The sequence below is a fragment of the Thamnophis sirtalis genome, unplaced genomic scaffold (assembly GCF_051295495.1).
Source record: "Thamnophis sirtalis isolate CommonGarterSnake01/CBP01778 unplaced genomic scaffold, rThaSir2_p1.2 scaffold_8, whole genome shotgun sequence".
In the NCBI taxonomy this organism is placed as follows: Eukaryota; Metazoa; Chordata; class Lepidosauria; order Squamata; family Natricidae; genus Thamnophis; species Thamnophis sirtalis.
The window spans coordinates 78639087-78658337 of NW_028261388.1; the positions used below are offsets into that span (position 1 = coordinate 78639087).

Sequence of the window (19251 nt, forward strand, 5' to 3'; positions counted from 1 at the left end):
CGATAAGATCGCACAGGATGGGCCTTCTCCAGGTGCCATCAGCTGGACAATGTCGACTAGCGACGCCTGGGAGTAGGGCCTTCTCTGTTGCTGCTCCGGCCCTATGGAATGAGCTACCCCCAGAGATCCGGACCCTACCCACTCTCATGGCCTTCCGAAAAGCTATCAAAACCTGGCTTTTCCGGCAGGCCTGGGGCTGTTGACCTCTTGATTGAGGTCCAGCCCCGCTTAGACTGGGTGTATGTTGTGTTTCTTTTTAAATTGCTGTGTCTTGTTTGTTTTAATCTTTTTAATATTTCTTATTTCTGTAAGCCGCCCGGAGTCCTCCGGGATTGGGCGGCCTATAAATTCAATAAATAGAAATAGAAAATATAGTGGCAGCTCGCAGCCTGGTTTAGCTTTCTGTTAACAGTAAGATCGCATCTCCCTTTTGGCTGGAATTTGGAAATGCCATGCTTTGCTCCTCCCTTCTGACCCCTCCTTGTTCCTATAGGTTTAGATCAGCAGATGGAGCTTTTCAGACAGGAAAAGCTCTCCCTCTAATCCCATCTAGCAGTCATAGTTTCAACTACAATCGCAACTTTAACCCTGAAGCATTTCTATTATATGCCAGATACCACAGCTTGTTATTAAAGATCTGTAGTTGTAACGGCATGCGGGAATGACCTTGGGAGACAGGAGGAAGAGCCACAGCCTATACAACCACCATGCAAAAGGTTTCTCAGCCCGCAGAAGAAAAAGGAATATGTCTCAGAAGAGATCCTCCCTAGTTTTCTAGAAAATAAAAAGAGGAAGAAGTAACAACTATCACGATTCTATAACTCTGTTGCATGTATTTTATACATACACAAGTGGCTCACATTTGTGGCAATAATCAAAATCATTGTTTACTGATTAAAACTGATTTTGATTACTAGGTAATGTAAGAATTATACTTTTTTTGCAACTTAAATTATAATCCAGGTTTAGGATTGTCAGATTGGGGGTATCAATAATAGTTCACATTTATTTCCTGTTCTGCAACATTTCTCTCTGTATAAGGAGTTATTCGTTCCAAAGTCATATTCTTCTCTCAGATGCATTTCTTTAATTCTCCAGATATAGGCACATGTATGATGGAATGCTCTCCTTGAAAAGTTCTCTCATATCTGGAAGATGAAATGCAATTCTTCTCTTTGACACTGAATTTTCTAGGTAAAAGGTTTGCTAAGTAATACATCTATGAGAAACAGCATAACGTCTTAGTATATTTGAAATTACATGTCACTATCACCAACCCTTAATTAAATAGGATAAAGAGGGGAAAGTGGATGTAGTTTTGCTACCACCAGGGAGGGTTAATCCGAGGCTCCAGGACAGTATCTGGATATCAAAATATTTTGACCGGATGCCTATCAAAGTTGTTACCAACTGGAGTGTTTTTAATGTGACAGAAAGGAAAAACATTAATGCATCTACTGGCTTTATTACTTGCCTCTCTGAAGCAATTTGTTTATTACTCTGACCTGACTAAGGAATCATCAGATTTGTGTTTTTAACATGAAAATACAGAACAAGCAAAAATTTCTTAATAATAACAATTCAGCATATCTTAATATATGCTAAATGACAGATTAAAAGTATGGGATAACTTAGAACGGCAAAACACCACAGCTTTCCTTAAAGCACAAAGAGCATCATCTTAACTCAAAAATTAGTGTGAAAAGAAAATATTTTAGTCTCTAAAAGGTATTGTAGCTTAGTAAAATAGATCCAGTAGATCCTTAGTAAAATAGAGCCTTTAGACTTCATCAAAATTACAGCTAGCCCTCATTTGGTCACTGTCTCATGCAGTGAGCATTTGCAATCACGGTGATGAAAAATAACCTCACATTTGACTAATCCTCACATTTATGACTTTTAAGATCTGTAAAGCAAAGGAAAGCTGAAGTAAGACCATACAAGACTTGCGGTTTCATTTAGTGACTATTTTGATTAATGATTGAATTTCCAGTCCCAACTGTGATTCACTAAACAAGGACTCTCTGGAGTAAAAATTCATTTCTCTCACATCAAAATGATCCGGAACAGGGGATCTAGCATTTTTGTTGCAAAGTGGGTGTGTACGGAATACAATAATTCACCCATAAAATTTCTTATGAAGATATACTCAGTTTGTGGCTTATAAAAATGTTTATAATTATTGCATTTTTGTGCTCTTTTCCTATTTTCATGCGAACTGAACAACTGAGACTAACCACCATATTTATATTCAGGTTTGGCACTCATCTTCAGCATGATCACTTTTGGTGAAATCAATTATCAGTGTTACCAGCCCAGGAACTGTAAACACAACCTACTGAATATGTGTCTTCATAACATTCTATCAAAATATATCTTACCCCCTTGATTCTCTTAGCACTTACATAATAAAAAGCAGTGCTAGCATTTATAACATTGAACTTTGATTTGGTGGCCACCAAGAATTTGACAGGTTGGTCTTCCAGTCAACCCTTTTGCAAAAATAGCTATTACTTTTTAGCTAAAGTCTATAAATATATTGCTTTCTAAGCTTCTTGGTAGTATAAATGGAATGAAAAATTAAGACCACACTTTTAAAAACAACTGTAACTAAGAAGGAAGATGGAGAGAGGGAGGATTTTTAACTTTTTTCTTGCAATTATTGAAAAAAAAAACCCAGAGGGGAGCATGCCTTGTAAAGAACTATTATTCCTGGCTATTGACATCCATTACTCTACCCTGGAAAGTTTGCTAAAGTATGCACATCTATGCAATCCCATTTGGATAGAGGTTTTTATTTTTAGAAAATCACTAATCACCAACTAAGTCTATTTCTAACTAAGTCTATCCTATCACTTTCACTTCAAAACAATTTCCCTTGTCATTTTATGCTGAAATATCTGTTTTAGGTAATCTTAGATAATTTGGACAACTCTATTCTTATGATTGGATTGATGTGGTGCACCGTGGAGATTTATGGAAGTTTCACTATTAGCACATCTGGAATAATAACAGATTGGGGAAGGTGGTCATAGGTTTCCTCTGCTTGAAAGTCTTCCACTGTAGTTGGAGTGGATTTAGAAATAATAATAATCTAGCACTGAAATCTGCAAAATGCATGCATTAAAGATGTATACATTAACTTTATGTAGCTAGATTTTTTTTTCTTCAACTACATAGCTCTGCTCTTTTTCAGCTTTATGCTATATATTGAAATTTAAGGTGACAAATGACTCTGATTCCAGGCACACAACATACACAGCCGATAAACAGAATTTAATCATTAGCAAGCATACATAATTTTTTGTTTAAAAAAATCAGTGCTCCATATAGTGCCATATGTGATTTTATACTCACAGTTTTAAATATCTACGGCAGTGTCATATTACGGAGGCTGTTCTATGGTTTACAATGTACACCGTAAGTTTCATTAAAAATGTAGCAGTTGAACACAAAATAAAAAATCTGCTACCATTAAGCAGAAATATGAACCCAGGTACTATTTAATAGTGTAGTTTGCAAAGCATAGGCGAACCTCACTGAGTTGGTACAGTAAATTTATTCACACACGCCCCCCCTCTCTGGTTTCATAAATATAGAAAGAGATATTGGAGGATGGAAGGAGGGGCAGATAATGAAAATCCCCCAAAACTTTTCTTCAGGAGCAAATCAGGATTATTGGGGGAAAAGAAACAAGAACACAAGAGCTTTAACTAAAAATTTGAAAAGCCTCAATAGCATAATATGCAATCTATAACTATTTGGAAAATATTAGTGTAGGAATGGGATATGTGTTAAGGAAATATGATAACATGCACATATCAGCATTGATTCAATGCATTATATGGCTGGGATACTGTGGCAATCTGCCCGTTTTAAAATTTGCTAGAAATGAATCAATCATTCAAGTACATACACATTTGAATGCGTATTTGAAATCTTATTGGAGGCAACCTTCATCCAGGAAAAAGTGTTCATGAAAGATCTAGAGAGGAACAGAATTGTGGAAGTTAGCAGAAAAAAGCAAATAAACATGTTTCAATCAGTCAATAAGAAAGGTAAGGATATACAATTCAAGCACATGTGTTGCATTAAAATTACATGCAATGAGTAAAGATTATGACTAAACAAACAGTGTTGTTCAGCCTTGTTTGAAACATAATATGTTGTTGAACAATATTATATAAACTACACTCTTAAAACCAGAATCAAGAAAGCAAGGGCTGCAGAATTTTTTCATTAGCAAGTATACTTTTTCCAAAATAAATATATTGGGATTTGTAGTTCCTTTGATTAAGTTATCAACACAGGTTTGCTTCATCTAATAATTACTAAAACAACTCCTTTTTCCCTCCAAGATACATTATCTTTAGAATTCTATGACAATGGAAAAGAAAGCTGGGGAAAAAATATTTCAAAAAACATATTTGCCTCTTTACTCTTGTAATAAAGATAAATTAAATACTTGTTTGCAAACTCAGTACTGACCTCACCTTCAGGCACAAATCTGATAGATTTCTGACATTCACACCTAGATTCTAAGCAAAGCTACAATTGATTCTTTGCTATTTCTGTGACTACCAGAACCATAGAGATAATGGGGCTAGCTGTTAGATTTTCTCAATCCATACCTACCTAAGACTTGTTGAGGAGGTCAGGCCTAGGCTCTGACACAGAAGAAAAAAAACCCAATATAAACATGGTTGTAGTGTAAAAGACAGCAATAAAGAATGTCGTGGAAAGCTCCAAATTATACTACCGGAAGATCCATTTTCTCAATCTCAGCAACATTAAGATGTGTCGATTTCAACTCTGGGAGTTGAAGTCCACCTACCTTAAAGTTGGTGGAAAAAAATTGGGCTAGGTTATTGAATTTATCTTCTCATTAAAAAAATAATAATTAGATAATTGCAATGTTTCAAATCCCATATTGATGGTACTATTCCGGGGTGAAATTCAGCAGGTTCTATCAGGTTCTGGAGAATTGGGAGTGGAAATTTTGAATAGTGCAGAGAACCGGTAAATACCACCTCTGGCTGGCTTCAGAGTGGGGTGGGAATGGAGATTTTGCGGTATCCTTCCCCTGCCACGCCCACCAAGCCACGCCCACAGTAAAAAAAATTGAATTTCACCACTGGTACTATTATATGAGTAGTTCTTGACATATGACAGTTTAACAAAGGTTCAGTTACAATGGCTTCAGAAAAAAATGATTTATGATCTGTCCTCACAAATGGCTATCATACCAACCCGCTAGTCACACAATCACTCTTTGGGTATTTATGACCCAGCTGCAGCATCCTGCAGTCTCATGATTTATGATTTCCGAGTTTCCCAACTGGTTTCCACACAAAACTATCAATTTGGGGAGCTGGATTCACTTAGTGATCATGTGATTTGTTTAACAACTACATGATTCACTTAACAATTGTGGTAATTTGCTTTACAATCACGGTACAAATGGTTGTAAAATTGGGTCTGTTAACACAATGACTCAAATTACAAATGCACTAACATAACTATGGGGATTCTGGTCTCAATTGTCTTTGTAAGCTGAGGACTGCCTGTAGAAATTCTATACAGTAGTCAAACCCACATCTTTGGTGGAATTGTACAAACCGTTAAGCAATCCCTACCTACCATTTCTGTCAAAAAGCTGAGGACTGGGAGACATTTTGGAGGGAATATATTCTCCAACTTTGAGGACGATCCTCTGGCTATGAGGCACTGAATATGATTAGTTTGTTTCTGAAGCTCATCGTGAAGTAGAGATGAGCTCTCTACTTCATCTGCAAATCTAATTTATCATCATGGCACAATTAGAACACAAATACTTTTCTGATGGTAAATGCTTAGGGGACGGGGCTGTGGAAAGGTTGCAAATGAGGACCTCTGGGAGAAGGGATATCCATTTCTTATTGTGAAACTTAGCCCAGTATCTTCCTAAGCAGTTGCCTGCTGCAAATAACTTCATTTTTTCAACAGGGAAAAAGCAGACGTTTGTATTAAAAGAAAAAGAAAAAAAGAGAGGTTTTGATTACAATAGTAATAGAAAATATATATATTTGTGGAATATTTTATATTGATCCAATCATTGAAAGATGGTGAAAGTGAATAACTGATATCATTTGTTCTGTAGTTTTTCCCCAAAAAATATTTCAAATATTTGTAGTTTTATTTATTTATTTATTTATTTATTTATTAGACTTATATACTGCTTCATAGGGCTTTCAGCCCTCTCTAAGCGGTTTACAATTTTTTTTTAGCAAATTGAGTCAGCAACTTGCCCCCACAGTCTGGGTCCTCATTTCACCCACCTCGGAAGGATGGAAGGCTGAGTCAACCTTGAGCCGGTGAGATTTGAACCGCTGAACTGCAGATCACAGTCAGCTAAAGTGGCCTGCAGTACTGCACCCTAACCACTGAGCCACCTCAGAAGCAGCTGAGCCACCTTCGAAGTAGCTTTCTTCAGCTTGATGCCTCCTGCAAACTTTTTAACTACAATCCAGCATCCCCAACTGAAATCCAATTCAACTGGTGGGATCAGTTTAGTGAAGGTTATCTCACATTGTGTCTATAACACAATCAACATTGTACTGACATTTAAGGGACACGTATACTTGTTTCAATTAGCTAAGATATAAAGTTTATAATACAAATAGTGTCTCTGAGCTGAAGTGTGAACCTTCATTTCATGACAAAACTAGTACAACAGGGAAGACATTTTGAGATAATTCTCCAATCTAGCAACAATTTCTTTAATATGAGATGAAAGAATTCATTTTTCTTTGTATGACCCTCTAATTCTTTTTTTTATCAGGATGGAGTTGAGGTGACTGATAGGAGCTAAGTGTTTACTGGCCGGCTACCTTTTCTGATGTCTGTGCGGAGTTCACAGCAGATATGTTCTCTTTGCGCCTTGAAAGAAAAACATCTGTCACTGTCTGGGATTGAACTCTGAATGTCTCAATTGTGAGGTGTCTTCACCATGCTGCTCTAATGTGAGATGACAGCAATAATACCTGTATATAAGGAAACTCACGTAGAGGCTGAGGCCCACCTGTTCTCCTTGGATTCATATAATTAATGATGATTAACCCTACATTTGATATCTATAAGCTGTTGGGACTAATTTTTTTCTCCTACATTCCCCTTATTCTCTATGTGAAAAAAAACTGAAAATCCTCAGGTATTCTTGGCATTAAGTAATCAGTTTTGATTAGAGGTGACATGAATTTAGCCAATACATAGGTAAACTATAAAAGTGCTAATCAAGAGTTAACTGACAAGGTTTAGAGACCTAACCTTTCTATTTTAACTGATCCCCACAATTTTTTAATCTTGGGAGTTGAAATGCAGACTCGGGAACGACAAATACAATAGGCAAATTCTTTCTAAGCAGCATATCTGTTCAGGCAAATTCAAGGAAAACTTAATTTCTCCCCAATGGAAAATACCTCCAAATGAAAAGACTGCCTTATGATGACAATATTCTTTTTCTGAAGGATCACCTTTCAGATATATTCCCACACATATAATAACCCCCTTAAAAACAAATAAAAAAGTATTGAAATAAGAACAGCGTTAATCCAATGCATTATTTTTACATCAAGAATGTTATCAAACTCATCAAATTAGTCATTGTAGGCTTTATGTCTTAAGTAAATGCATCTCCCTTAACTAACTGTTACTATTTCATAGATATTGACATATACCAATCCAAGAAAACAGCCTGTAGCCCTAGGAGCAAAGTCCCCCCCCCCCAATTTTTTGTATGGTTCCTAGAGACTCTTTAAAGATTACTGCCTAGTTATAAAATGTAATGTGAGAGAAAACTGATAAAACAGGTAAGGGGTTTACCTTAATTTAAAGTAGATGTAATTAAATTGAGCATTTCATTTCTTGTCCTCAACTTTCTTACTTTTATGGCAGAGCGTTGGAAGTTAAAAATGTAATTGTAGGCCAAAAAGGATGCATCTTTCCATTATAGATAGATGACTGGAAAGGAGCCAAACTAGAACATCGTTTTTTTAAAGAGCCGAGGAGGCACAGTGGTTAAATGCAGCACTGCAGGCTACTTCAGCTGACTGCAGTTCGGTGGTTCAAATCTCACCGGCTCAAGGTTGACTCAGACTTCCATCCTTCCGAGGTGGGTAAAATGAGGACCCGGATTGTTGTTGGGGGCAATATGCTGACTCTGTAAACAGCTTAGAGAGGGCTGAAAGCCCTATGAAGTGGTATATAAGTCTAACTGCTGCAGCCAATAAAAAGAAATATCTATCAACAAACAAACAAAATATCTATCAATTAAGATTCAAACATTCTTCCATTGTAATGTTATTACAAAAATATTGTTGTCAACATTTAGCATTAAGTTATTTGCCATTTCTGTTATTCACAGAAGAATTAACTACGAGGGTTAGTTGCTAATAAGTACATTGATGTTTAAACATTTAAAACTAATATTCAGCCAAATAAAGTATGCCACTTGCCTCTTTGGTTATTAGCCAGGCTTTTTGCAAAGCAGCAATAAATATTAACAGACTTTTTTTAAAAAAAGAACATGAATACTAACATAAAACTATATAGTTAGTTGTACATGAAATTACTACTGCAGTAATAATGCTGCAGTTTCTAAATAGTCAAGCAGAGCCAAATCAAAACCCTAATCCATTGTGATCTAGAAAATATTGCTTTTACAAGGAGTAGATGTTAACAGTTCTATTTTCTCCCTCTCGATAGTTAAGCGCTTCTTCTCCATATCAGAGGGCTAAATCCAAGCTTATATGGTAGATTCCAATCTGCATAACCTTATTTTATTTGAAATATGAATTTTGACTGAATTTAAGTACTCTAGTCGGATATCTTTGCTTTATTCCACCTACTAAATACATGGGAGATAATATGAAATGTATTCAATCAATATTAGAGCAATCTTCATTTTTGAGTTGCTTTCATTCTCCTTGTGCATTCACAGAACAGCTTTAAACCCCAACACCACCCTGCCACAAAAATACTTTTTAAAAAAACAATCTTTAAAAGAAAAGAGTATTCTAATGCCCTATGTCAGAAAGCATTAGAGTGCATGTTTAAAAAATAAAGCACATAAACAGCTTTGTAAATTTCGTTTCTGTGCTTGTATGATGTACAATTAAATCTTTCTGTTCCAAAATGAAAGATAAAGGCTTGTAATTTCCTTTTTAATATAGTTTGTGGAGGAAAATATTGCATTATGTTTTATTTATCAAAAGAACATTATATTGATATGGTCCTACTAATAAAGTCCTACAGCTGTTACATGGAATTTTTTTTCACAGGATTACTGAAGAAAATTTCATTGCTATATCCAAATAAATTGGAGTAGGGCTCTCTAGCCAACTCTTAATGTAAATGTTATAGGAGCTTGATAGCAAACTGCTATTCCTACTATTAGGAATAATGTTAAAAGTTGCAAATTCTTGGTATGACTAAATGACAAGAGAGATGGTACCCATGTTGTTATTATCTTAAATGAGTTGCTCAATGTCTTGATGTGCTTCTGCTCGGTCAAATTTCAAATGTAAACTGTTGCTTGGGAATTGATGAAGAAGAATTTCGATGAGTTTTCGAGTTTAATAAAATTTGTATGCCGCCCACTCCCATTGGGACTCTGGGCGGCTCACAAGCAAGACAAAAAAAGCTTATTTAAAAATTATAGATAAGAAATACAATATTAAATTTAACACACCATACAACCAGTCCAGTGGGGCTGGATATAATCAACAGCCCCAGGCCTGCCGGAACAGCCAGGTCTTAGTGGCTTTACGAAAGGCCGGGAGAGTGGTAAGGGTCCGGATTTCTATGGGTAGTTCGTTCCACAGGGCTGGCGCAGCAACAGAGAAGGCCCTCCCCGGAGGGGCCGCCAGCCGGCATTGTCCGGTCGGCAGCACTCGGAGGAAGCCCAACTTGTGTGATCTTGTTGGCCGTTGGGAGGTATGTGGCAGGAGGTGGTCTCTCAGATAGCCAGGTCCTAAACCACGTTGGGCTTTAAAAGTAACGACTAGCACCTTGAAGCGCATCCGGAGACCAATGGGGAGCCAGTGCAGCTCGCGGAGGATAGGTGTGACATGGGTGTACCTAGGTACACCCATTATTGCTCGGGTGGCTGCATTCTGGAACAACTGCAGTCTTCGAACACTCTTCAGGGGCAGCCCCATGTAGAAGAAAGGAATCTGGTCAAATTCCAGTTAGAGTTTGGATTTGTCTGGATTTTATTTAAAACTTGGACCATTGTATTACCACTCATCATTCACACACACCTCTATTTTCTCAATTGTCAGGCTTTGGACTGCAAGCTCCTTGGGACAGAAACTTTCCTTTTTGTTTACAGTATGAAATAAAAGAGGAATATTTATGAGCCACAGTGGCACAGTGGTTAGAATGCAGTATTTCAGGCTAACTCTGCCCACTGCCAGGAGTTTGATCCCGAGTGGCTCAAGATTGACTCAGCCTTACATCCTTGGTAAAATGAAGGCCCAGATTGTTGAGGTGGTATGCTGCCTCGGTAAACCGCTTGAGAGGGCTGTAAAGTACTATGAAGTGGTATATAAGTCTAAGTGCTATTGCTATTTATGCTAAGTCAGGTGGCGCAGTGGTTAAGGGTGCAGTACTGCAGGCCACTTTAGCTGATTGTTATCTGCAGTTCAGCGGTTCTAATCTCACCGGCTCAAGGTTGACTCAGCCTTCCATCCTTTCGAGGTGGGTGAAATGAGGACCCAGAGTGTGGGGGAGCCACCAAAGGACCCCTCATTTCAACTACGAGCTACAAAAATTCTTTATTGGTAAAGCAGCAAGTCTAGAATTTATGATGAAAAAAAAATCTATATCTACAGTATAATCTTATGACTTTAGAAATTCTATACCCCAAAATGGAGAAAATTATCTAAAACATTTTAATGCGGCAGCTAAAAAAAACAGAAAGTTCACAAATGTAATTCCCCCCATGGATATTAACATTTGGATTTTTAATATACAAAGTAGGTAGTATATACCAAGGTAGAATTTGTCTTTAAGAACTGTTCTAAACACAATAAAGAATATAACGCAATTTTTGAATTAAAGTACCTGTATTTTCTCAATTGTCAAGGTTTTGGACTGCAAGCTCGTCAGGACAGAAAGTTTCCTTTTTGTTCACAGTATGGAGTAAATTTCATATTTACTTCAGTACCATTTATGGTACTGATGGCACTGGTGCTCATGGCATTGTTTTCAACTTAGGGAAATCCAACCGAATACAACAGTTACTATTATACTGGAGTGAAATTCAAGGTGTAAAAGGGGGAAAAACGAATAGAATCAAAACAACATTCTCAGTCATTCCGGTCATAGTGGTCTCAAAGGTGCTTTTTCAAAAGGCAACTGGACTGTTTTCCCCTTGAGGAAGAAAAAGAAAACATTTCACTTCTCATAAAGAAGCGTCATCAGTTGTGATGGCAGGCGATGGAAGGATAGATACTGACAGTTGAGACGGGATGGGGGTGGGGGTGGAGGGAGAATGGAATCCAGTCTCAACTGTCACTACCCGTCTTTCCATCGCCTGCCCATTACAATCCATGAAGCTTCTTTGATGAGCAGTGAAACGTTTTCTTCTTCATCCTTGAGGAAAAAAAAAAACAGTCCAGTTTTGAAAAAGCACCTTTGAGAATGACTGAGAATCTCCACATATGAATATATTTTGCCATAAAAAGACTAGGAAAAAAAACAGAAGAATAAATCTGACCGGGCCAGGGAGGGGGAAAAACACTTTTGACCAGAAAAAAAGGGAAATAGCAATAGCAATAGCAATAGCAGTAGACTTATATACCGCTTCATAGGCCTTTCAGGCCTCTCTAAGTGGTTTACAGAGAGTCAGCATATTGCCCCCAACAATCTGGGTCCTCATTTTACCCACCTCGGAAGGATGGAAGGCTGAGTCAACCCTGAGCCGCTGAGATTTGAACCGCTGACCTGCTGATCTAGCAGTAGCCTGCAGTGCTGCATTTAACCACTGTGCCACCTTGGCTCTTTGCTTTAAAAATTACAAAAAAGAGGGTTTTTTTTTGTCTGCCTCTATCCACAGCTTCACCAGTTTAAAGGGGAAGAAAGAAAGAAAGAAAGAAAGAAAGAAGGAAGGAAGGAAAGAAAGAAAGAAAGAAAGAAAGAAAGAAAGAAAGAAAGAAAGAAGAAAACTGGCTGTTGAATCTTGAGTTCATTTTTTTTCCTTTCCGCCCCCTCCCCCCAATTGTTTGAAGAGCCACCCCCTGTGTGTCCACCATTGTGTGCAGTTTGGGCGTCAGTAAAAAGAGAAATTTGCACAGAAAAAAAAAAGATTAGGAGCAGAGATCAGAATTAAACTGAACAGATTATGTCAGAGCTGGACAATGTATGCATAAACCAAAATGCATGCATTAAAAGAACCAAGAAAAGTTAAATTCTTTTAGGCAAAAAAGGCATATTAGAAGCCCATGCAGAAAAAAAAAGTCATCTAAGATAAATAATAAATAAATTGAGTTAAGGATTTTAATTTGTTTATGTTGAAGGCAATTTTCATCAGGAGTTGCATTATCCAATGGAATCAGTTGGGAATCAAAGGTGAATCACTAAATATTTTTTCCCCTTCTCTCTTTTATTTCATTCATTGGCCCACTTCACAAGTAATAGCAGGCCTATGAAAAAGATGTACTGTATGTAAACAGTTTTTTTTTTCCAAACACTAATTGTTATGAGTACGAAGAGAAGCAATTTTCATCATAATTTTCATTATATTATGAGTATGGAAAGTATGCAGGTACAAACAGATGAATACATATTCTCAATGAAGAAAATCCATTCCATGCTTGACATATTTAGCACAAAAACTTAAGATATGGATATAGGAAAATAGTAGCCTGAAGCCATGCATAGATATGATTTTATCAAGTATTTTCATTTTATGGGGTATATCAATAATATGGAGAATCAAATTCTCCGCACTGGAACTATAGTAATAAATATATTTTTTTTACCCTGTTTCCCTGAAAATAAGACCTCCCTAAACTAGATAATAAGTCCAATCAGGCTTTTGAGTGCATGCACTAAAATAAGCTCTCCCCTGAAAATAATCCTCCCCGAAAATATTGCAGCAGGCATGAAATAACCACGCTCGCTGCCTCCTGCCCCTCAAAAATAAGACCTTATAAGCGCTTATATTGAGGATCAAAACAAAATAAAACCGTGTCGTATTTTGGGGGAAGCGTGGTATAAGCAGTATTATCTTGCTCAGAAAATTGCATAGTATTTTGTATACTATGCCACTAAGAAAAAAACTGTTAAGAAATCATTTTTATCTTTAATATCACCTATAGTTTTCTCAGTTAGTTCAATGCAAAAAGAGAGAGCATCCATTAATGCTCTACGTCAATGTTTCTCAAAGCTTGTAAACTTTAAATTATATGGACTTGAACCCCTAGGTCCAACTTCAAGAGCAGAGACTCACACCCCACAATCTCTGGGGCAGGGATCCTGCGAGGAGCTAACGACTCCCGGACAACAACTGCTACTCCCCCACCCCTTCACTGGTGTCGCGGTTGGTGGAGCACCTGGAACCCATCTGGGCACATTTCTGAGAGGGGGACTCCTCCCTCTTGGCCCAGCCAGGTTTCAGTTATACATGCCAGGTCTGCCCCCTTGTCTAATATTAAGTCCCGGATGAGGGGAGCCTTGTTCACCACAGACCTGGCATTTAGCAGCAGCAACCTGAGACCAGGGCCCTGATCTCCTCTGCCACCAGATTCTTGAGGTGAGCCTGAGGGGCCGGAACAAGGAATCGCTGTAATGTAGCGACTCCTTCTTCCCCGGTAATGGCTAGCCCTACAGCTCCCGTCACATCTGCCCTTCCCGGTCGTAACCGAAATGCTCCATTATATGGACTTTTGACTTCCAGAATTCCTCAGCCAGCATGCTGGGTGAGATTGGGGGGAAGAATTTCTGGGAGTTGAAGTTCACACATCTTTGTATTGTCAAGGTTGAGACACACTGCTCTAGGCTATCAAAACATTTCAGAAGCATGTTTGTGCTCTTTCTGTTCTATGACATCCAGAGGGAGGAAATGAGTGAACCAAAAGGATTCAGGCTCATGCTGTGCTTTCATAATTTGAATTATTTCTGCTAACTGTTGCAGTAATACATTTGGAAGGACATTTTGTTAAGGTGGCAGGGTTTTATGCTAATCAGAGAAAATATTTCACTTTTGTCGTCTTTCCAGGGGAAATTAACATCTATAACTTAAGTGACAGCGGCATTGAGTTTACTCTTCTCTTACCAAGAGAATATTCATAAAGTAAATCTCATACAGCAAGAGTGTGAGGGCTTCAATGGCAAATTCAGCTAAGAATAAGTTTCTATTACAGGTAGTCCTCGACATACAACAGTTTGCTCAGTGACTGTTCAAAGTTACAACGGAACTGAAAAAGTGACTTATGATCATAGTCATAAGTCACTATGGGGGCTTTCATAGGGCTTTCAGCCGATCCTGAGTGGCTCAAGATTGACTCAGCCTTCCATCCTTGGTAAAATGGAGGCCCAGATTGTTGAGGTGGTATGCTGCCTCTGTAAACCGCTTGAGAGGGCTGAAAGCCCTATGAAGCGGTATATAAGTCTAACTGCTATTGCTATAACAAACAAATAAGGAATCCTTTTCTGTTGCAGCTCCGACCCTGTGGAACGATCTCCCCGTTGAGATTCGTACCCTCACCACCATCCAGACCTTCCGCACAGCCCTCAAGACCTGGCTCTCCCAGCAGGCCTGGGGATAGGTTTCAAATTTACCCGCCCGAGTGTTGATTGTTGAATGCATGTTGTGGTTTACCATTTTATTTTTGGCCACTTATTGTTTGTCTCTTGTCACTGCACACCCTTCCCTTTGTGATTGTAAGCCGCCCTGAGTCCCCTCAGGGAGAAGGGCGGCCTATAAGTCTTAATAAAATGTCTAAATGTCTAAATGTTGCTCTCTTGAGCTTTGTTGTTTTCTTGTGGACTCAAACTAGGTAACGACAGCACTGATGATGTTGCCCAGCTTGAGTAATGAAACATCTGAAGAAAACAATCAAGCTCAGAGACCACCAAAGGACCCCTCATTTCAACTCTGAGCTAGAAAAAAATCTTTATTGGTAAAGCAAGAGGGCTACAATTTATGATGAAAAAAATAATCTATATCTACAGTATAATCTTATGACTTTAGAAATTCTATACCCCAAAATGGAGAAAATTATCTAAAACATTTTAATGCGGCAGCTAAAAAACAGAAAGTTCACAAATGTAATTTCCTCCATGGATATTAAAATTTGGATTTTTAATATACAAAGTAGGTAGTATATACCAAGGTAGAATTTGTCTTCTAAACACAACAAAGAATATAAAGCAATTTGTGAATTAAAGTGCCAAACAGTAACAAATTCTGCTGTTATGTTAATTTGTTAACAGTAACAAATTCTGCAGGCATTTTATACGTATGATTCTTCCATTATGGTTTTTGTAAACCATAGTTAAGACAAACATCTGTTCCCGTAATGGCAAACCTATGGCATGCGTGTCAAAAGTGGTACGTGAAATCATGTTGCCCGGCATGCAAGGCCTTGCCTGTTGGTCTTCCAGGTTTCTGGGGTGCATGCGCAGGCGATGATCACCTGTCCTTTGTGCGCGCGGCAGTGCTAAAAACCACTGTGCGCATGCGCGCTGGCCAGCTGATTGTTTGCATGAGCGCCAGAACCCAGAAGTTTGGCTTTTCTGGAGCACAAGCCCTTTGCCCGCATGGCAGTGTTGAAAACCAGTCTGTGCATGCGCATTGGCCAGCATGCATGTGCATTACAACCTAGAAGTTCATCTTTTCTGGAGCACGGCCCTGATGACCGCGGGCGCACATGATGTTTCCACACGACCTTTTAGGCACTTGGAGCCAAAAGGTTTTCCCATCACTGATCTATTCAGTAGAGCCAAGGTGGCGCAGTGGTTAGGGTGCAGTACTGCAGGCCACTTCAGCTGACTGTTATCTGCAGTTCAGCGGTTCTAATCTCACCGGCTCAAGGTTGACTCAGCCTTCCATCCTTCCGAGGTGGGTGAAATGAGGACCCAGACTGTGGGGGCGATATGCTGACTCTGTAAACCGCTTAGAGAGGGCTGAAAGCCCTATGAAGCGGTATATAAGTCTAACTGCTATTGCTATTCCCTATCTGCAACTAGCCACACACAGTTGAGGTTTTTAAGGCTACAAACCAACTTCCAAAAAGCTTTCACTCAGTCTTTTAACCAATTTCCTTTCGCTACCTAATAGCATAAACCTAGTGCCATAAAAGTAATTAAGCTCTAACATGTGTCATATTATATGCATTTTATATTACATATAACAATAAATAATAAGTAAAAATACATAAATGCTTATAAGAGGTAGTTAAACTTGACATGATGTGTCAAACCTTATGGATAAGGATTTTACACACATACACAAACAGAAGACAAATATAAATCTTTTGATATGAAAGTAATTCAAATTTATCTGTTAGCCTTGCTTCAAATCTAAGCATGGTTTTTAAAATGTAGCAATGAAGATGTCAGTGCACCTTCACATAAGGACACCAAGTAAAATCTATTGAATGCATTTATTTTAAAAAAAATGGTTTAAAGAAATCTCTAGAGTGTACGGTAAGTAGACTGATGAAGATGCAGTGGTGGAACTGGTGGAAAGAAAATAATTCTGTTTAGGAAAATTCTAACGGTCCCAGTTCCAGAGTTCTTTAATCAAAATACATCTTCACTGTTATAATAAAAAAAGTGACCATCAGAAGTAGCGGTAACTTACCCAAACCTGCTTTTCACAATTCTGCCATTGAATGGAGAACTACAGCTTTTGCCCACAGGAAACTGCATGAATTTTGAATGATGATGTAAGGTTAAACATAGGTATATGCTGGATATAGGCAAATGAAAGTCTCTGTTCGCATATAAATCTATAACCACAAGTAGTTCTATGAAGGATTTGCATACCTGCTGTTCGGGCTCACTGCTAAAATGAAAAAGAATACAATGTTTGCTGCCTGCCAAATTTTGTCAAGGGGTTGTCCTACATGGGAAGCGAATAAACCTGGACTGCATGCAGGCTTCAACCCATATTGATAATAATTTCATCTGAAAATTGCAAAAGCAAATATTCAAAGATACGACCAGGATTCCTTTTTTGTAAGGAATGGTTCCACCACAAAACCGGGTTCGACTAAAGCGCGCTCGACGAAACCGCGTAGCTGACGTCATCACAGGGCAACAACAGCGCGGAGACAGAAGCACGCTGTAAACGCTAAACCTAAAATTAACCCCTAAACCTAAACCTAACCCCCCTAAACCTAACCCTTAACCTAACCTTAAACCTAACCCTAAACCTAACCCTTAACCTAACCCTAAACCTAATCCTAACCCTTAACCTAACCCTAACCCTTAACCTAACCCTAACCCTAAACCTAACCCTTACCTTAAGTTGAATCGGCTTGCTTTCAAAGCGCTATTTAAAGCGCCCTTCTTTCTCCGCACTCGCTGTTGTCGCCCTGTTGATGACGTCAGCGACACGGTTTAATCGGGTGTGCTTTAGTCGAGCGCGGTTTTGTTGTGCCACGGTAAGGAATATCAATCCCAATCCCATGCGGAGAGGTTTAACATGCTTTAAGAGGTCTGTTCCTATTGCTCATTAAAAGCATATCATCACTTTCCATAGTTAATTTTGTTTTTCTGTATTTTGGAATTTTACAGACCACTTATGAGTTTTATTATAAAACCCACTTACATAAAAAAAATATGGGAAGCACTGTCACCATAAATATACGAATGTAAATTCACTTAATGAACTGAATAGGCTTTGGTCATTCTCATTGGATTTAAGAGCATTTATTCTAAATAAATGCTTAATGCAAAACTGCTAGGATTTTACAGAATTCAGTACTTTAATCTGAATTTCGTCACCTCTTTATATGTCAAATTAAGAAATCTATAAATTCTGTTGCTTAAACCCTTGAACGTTTGAAATATTTGCTGCAATGTAAGCATTAAGCTGTTTTATTTTTTTCCTCCAGCTTTCAAACATAAGAAGTCATAAGCCAATTTTAGCTGAGTTTCAAGTCACTTTCTAGGTCGTCTTTGAAAGATACAAACACATTCTTGCTTTGCTTCATGAAGCCTATAGTCCAATATAAGAATCGGTTGACCCACAAAACCGTGCTCGACTAAACCGCGCCCGACTAAACCGCGTCACTGACGTCATCAACAGGGTGACAACAGCGCGGAGACAGAAGCACGCTGTAAACCCTAAACCTAAAATTAACCCCTAAACCTAAACCTAACCCCCCTAAACCTAATACTAAACCTAACCCTTAACCTAACCCTAAATCTAACCCTAAAGCTAACCCTAAAGCTAACCCTAAAGCTAACCCTTACCTTAAGTTGAATCGGCTTGCTTTCAAAGCGCTATTTAAAGCGCCCTTCTTTCTCCATGCTGGCTGTTGTCGCCCTGTTGATGATGTCAGTGACACAGTTTAATCGGGCATGGTTTAGTCGAGAGCGGTTTTGACGGGTCACGATAAAAATCATATTTTCCAAGCTATTCAATTTAACTGTTCTGTCATATTTCATATGAAATTTCAAGTTCTAAGGCCTTTCACCATCTCATTCATCTATTCATCTTGTAACAAGTCAATTGTTGAATCTTCTCTTCTGGCCACCTCTACAGAGAATCGCTTCCTTTTTAAGCTCTATTTTATCACCAATACTAATTCCTTCTTGCCTCCCTTTGTCCCCATCTCCTTCAACTGCTAAGGACTGTCAAAGATTTTATACTTAGCTTCAACTTAAGGAATTACACATGTGAAGTGAGGGAAGGGATGAGAATAGTTTTTGAGAACAATATAGCAGTGAAAACATGAATGCACACTAACATGTTGATCTTAGTTTAAAACATGTCTGCTGAGGGTTCGCTACTAGTGCCACTATAACCCTAACATACTGCTGACTTGGGTTCATGATATGTAATGCTGTGACAATAAATATAAATTCAGCTTAATTTATGCATGCCGTCAGCCCATTTTATATGGTATATTAGCATACCATCAGAAAAAAAAGTCGCTTTTTTTCACTTGGCAACATCTGAAGAGGGATTTGTAATGGTATATAGTATTTCATTGCTCCTACAGACACCTCTGGTTGAGTGTAGTGGGTAGGTGT

At 38.3% G+C, this 19251-nt stretch overlaps 1 protein-coding gene across 10 annotated transcripts in view; it reads right to left on the bottom strand.

The window, feature by feature from the left end:
* CTNND2 (catenin delta 2) overlaps positions 1–19251 on the bottom strand; it is a 468899-nt gene that overhangs the window by 171930 nt on the left and 277718 nt on the right. For 6 of the 10 annotated variants that reach the window (XR_015697560.1, XM_087721965.1, XM_087721973.1 and 3 more), the window contains exon 10: positions 3917–3985. The exons of the other annotated variants lie outside the window; for them this stretch is intronic. Coding sequence is in view for 5 of the 6 variants with exons in the window: in XM_087721965.1 (XP_087578091.1) it covers positions 3917–3985 (69 nt within the window). In the remaining variant the exon portion in view is untranslated. The remainder of the gene's footprint in view (positions 1–3916; positions 3986–19251) is intronic. 10 annotated transcript variants of the gene reach the window in all.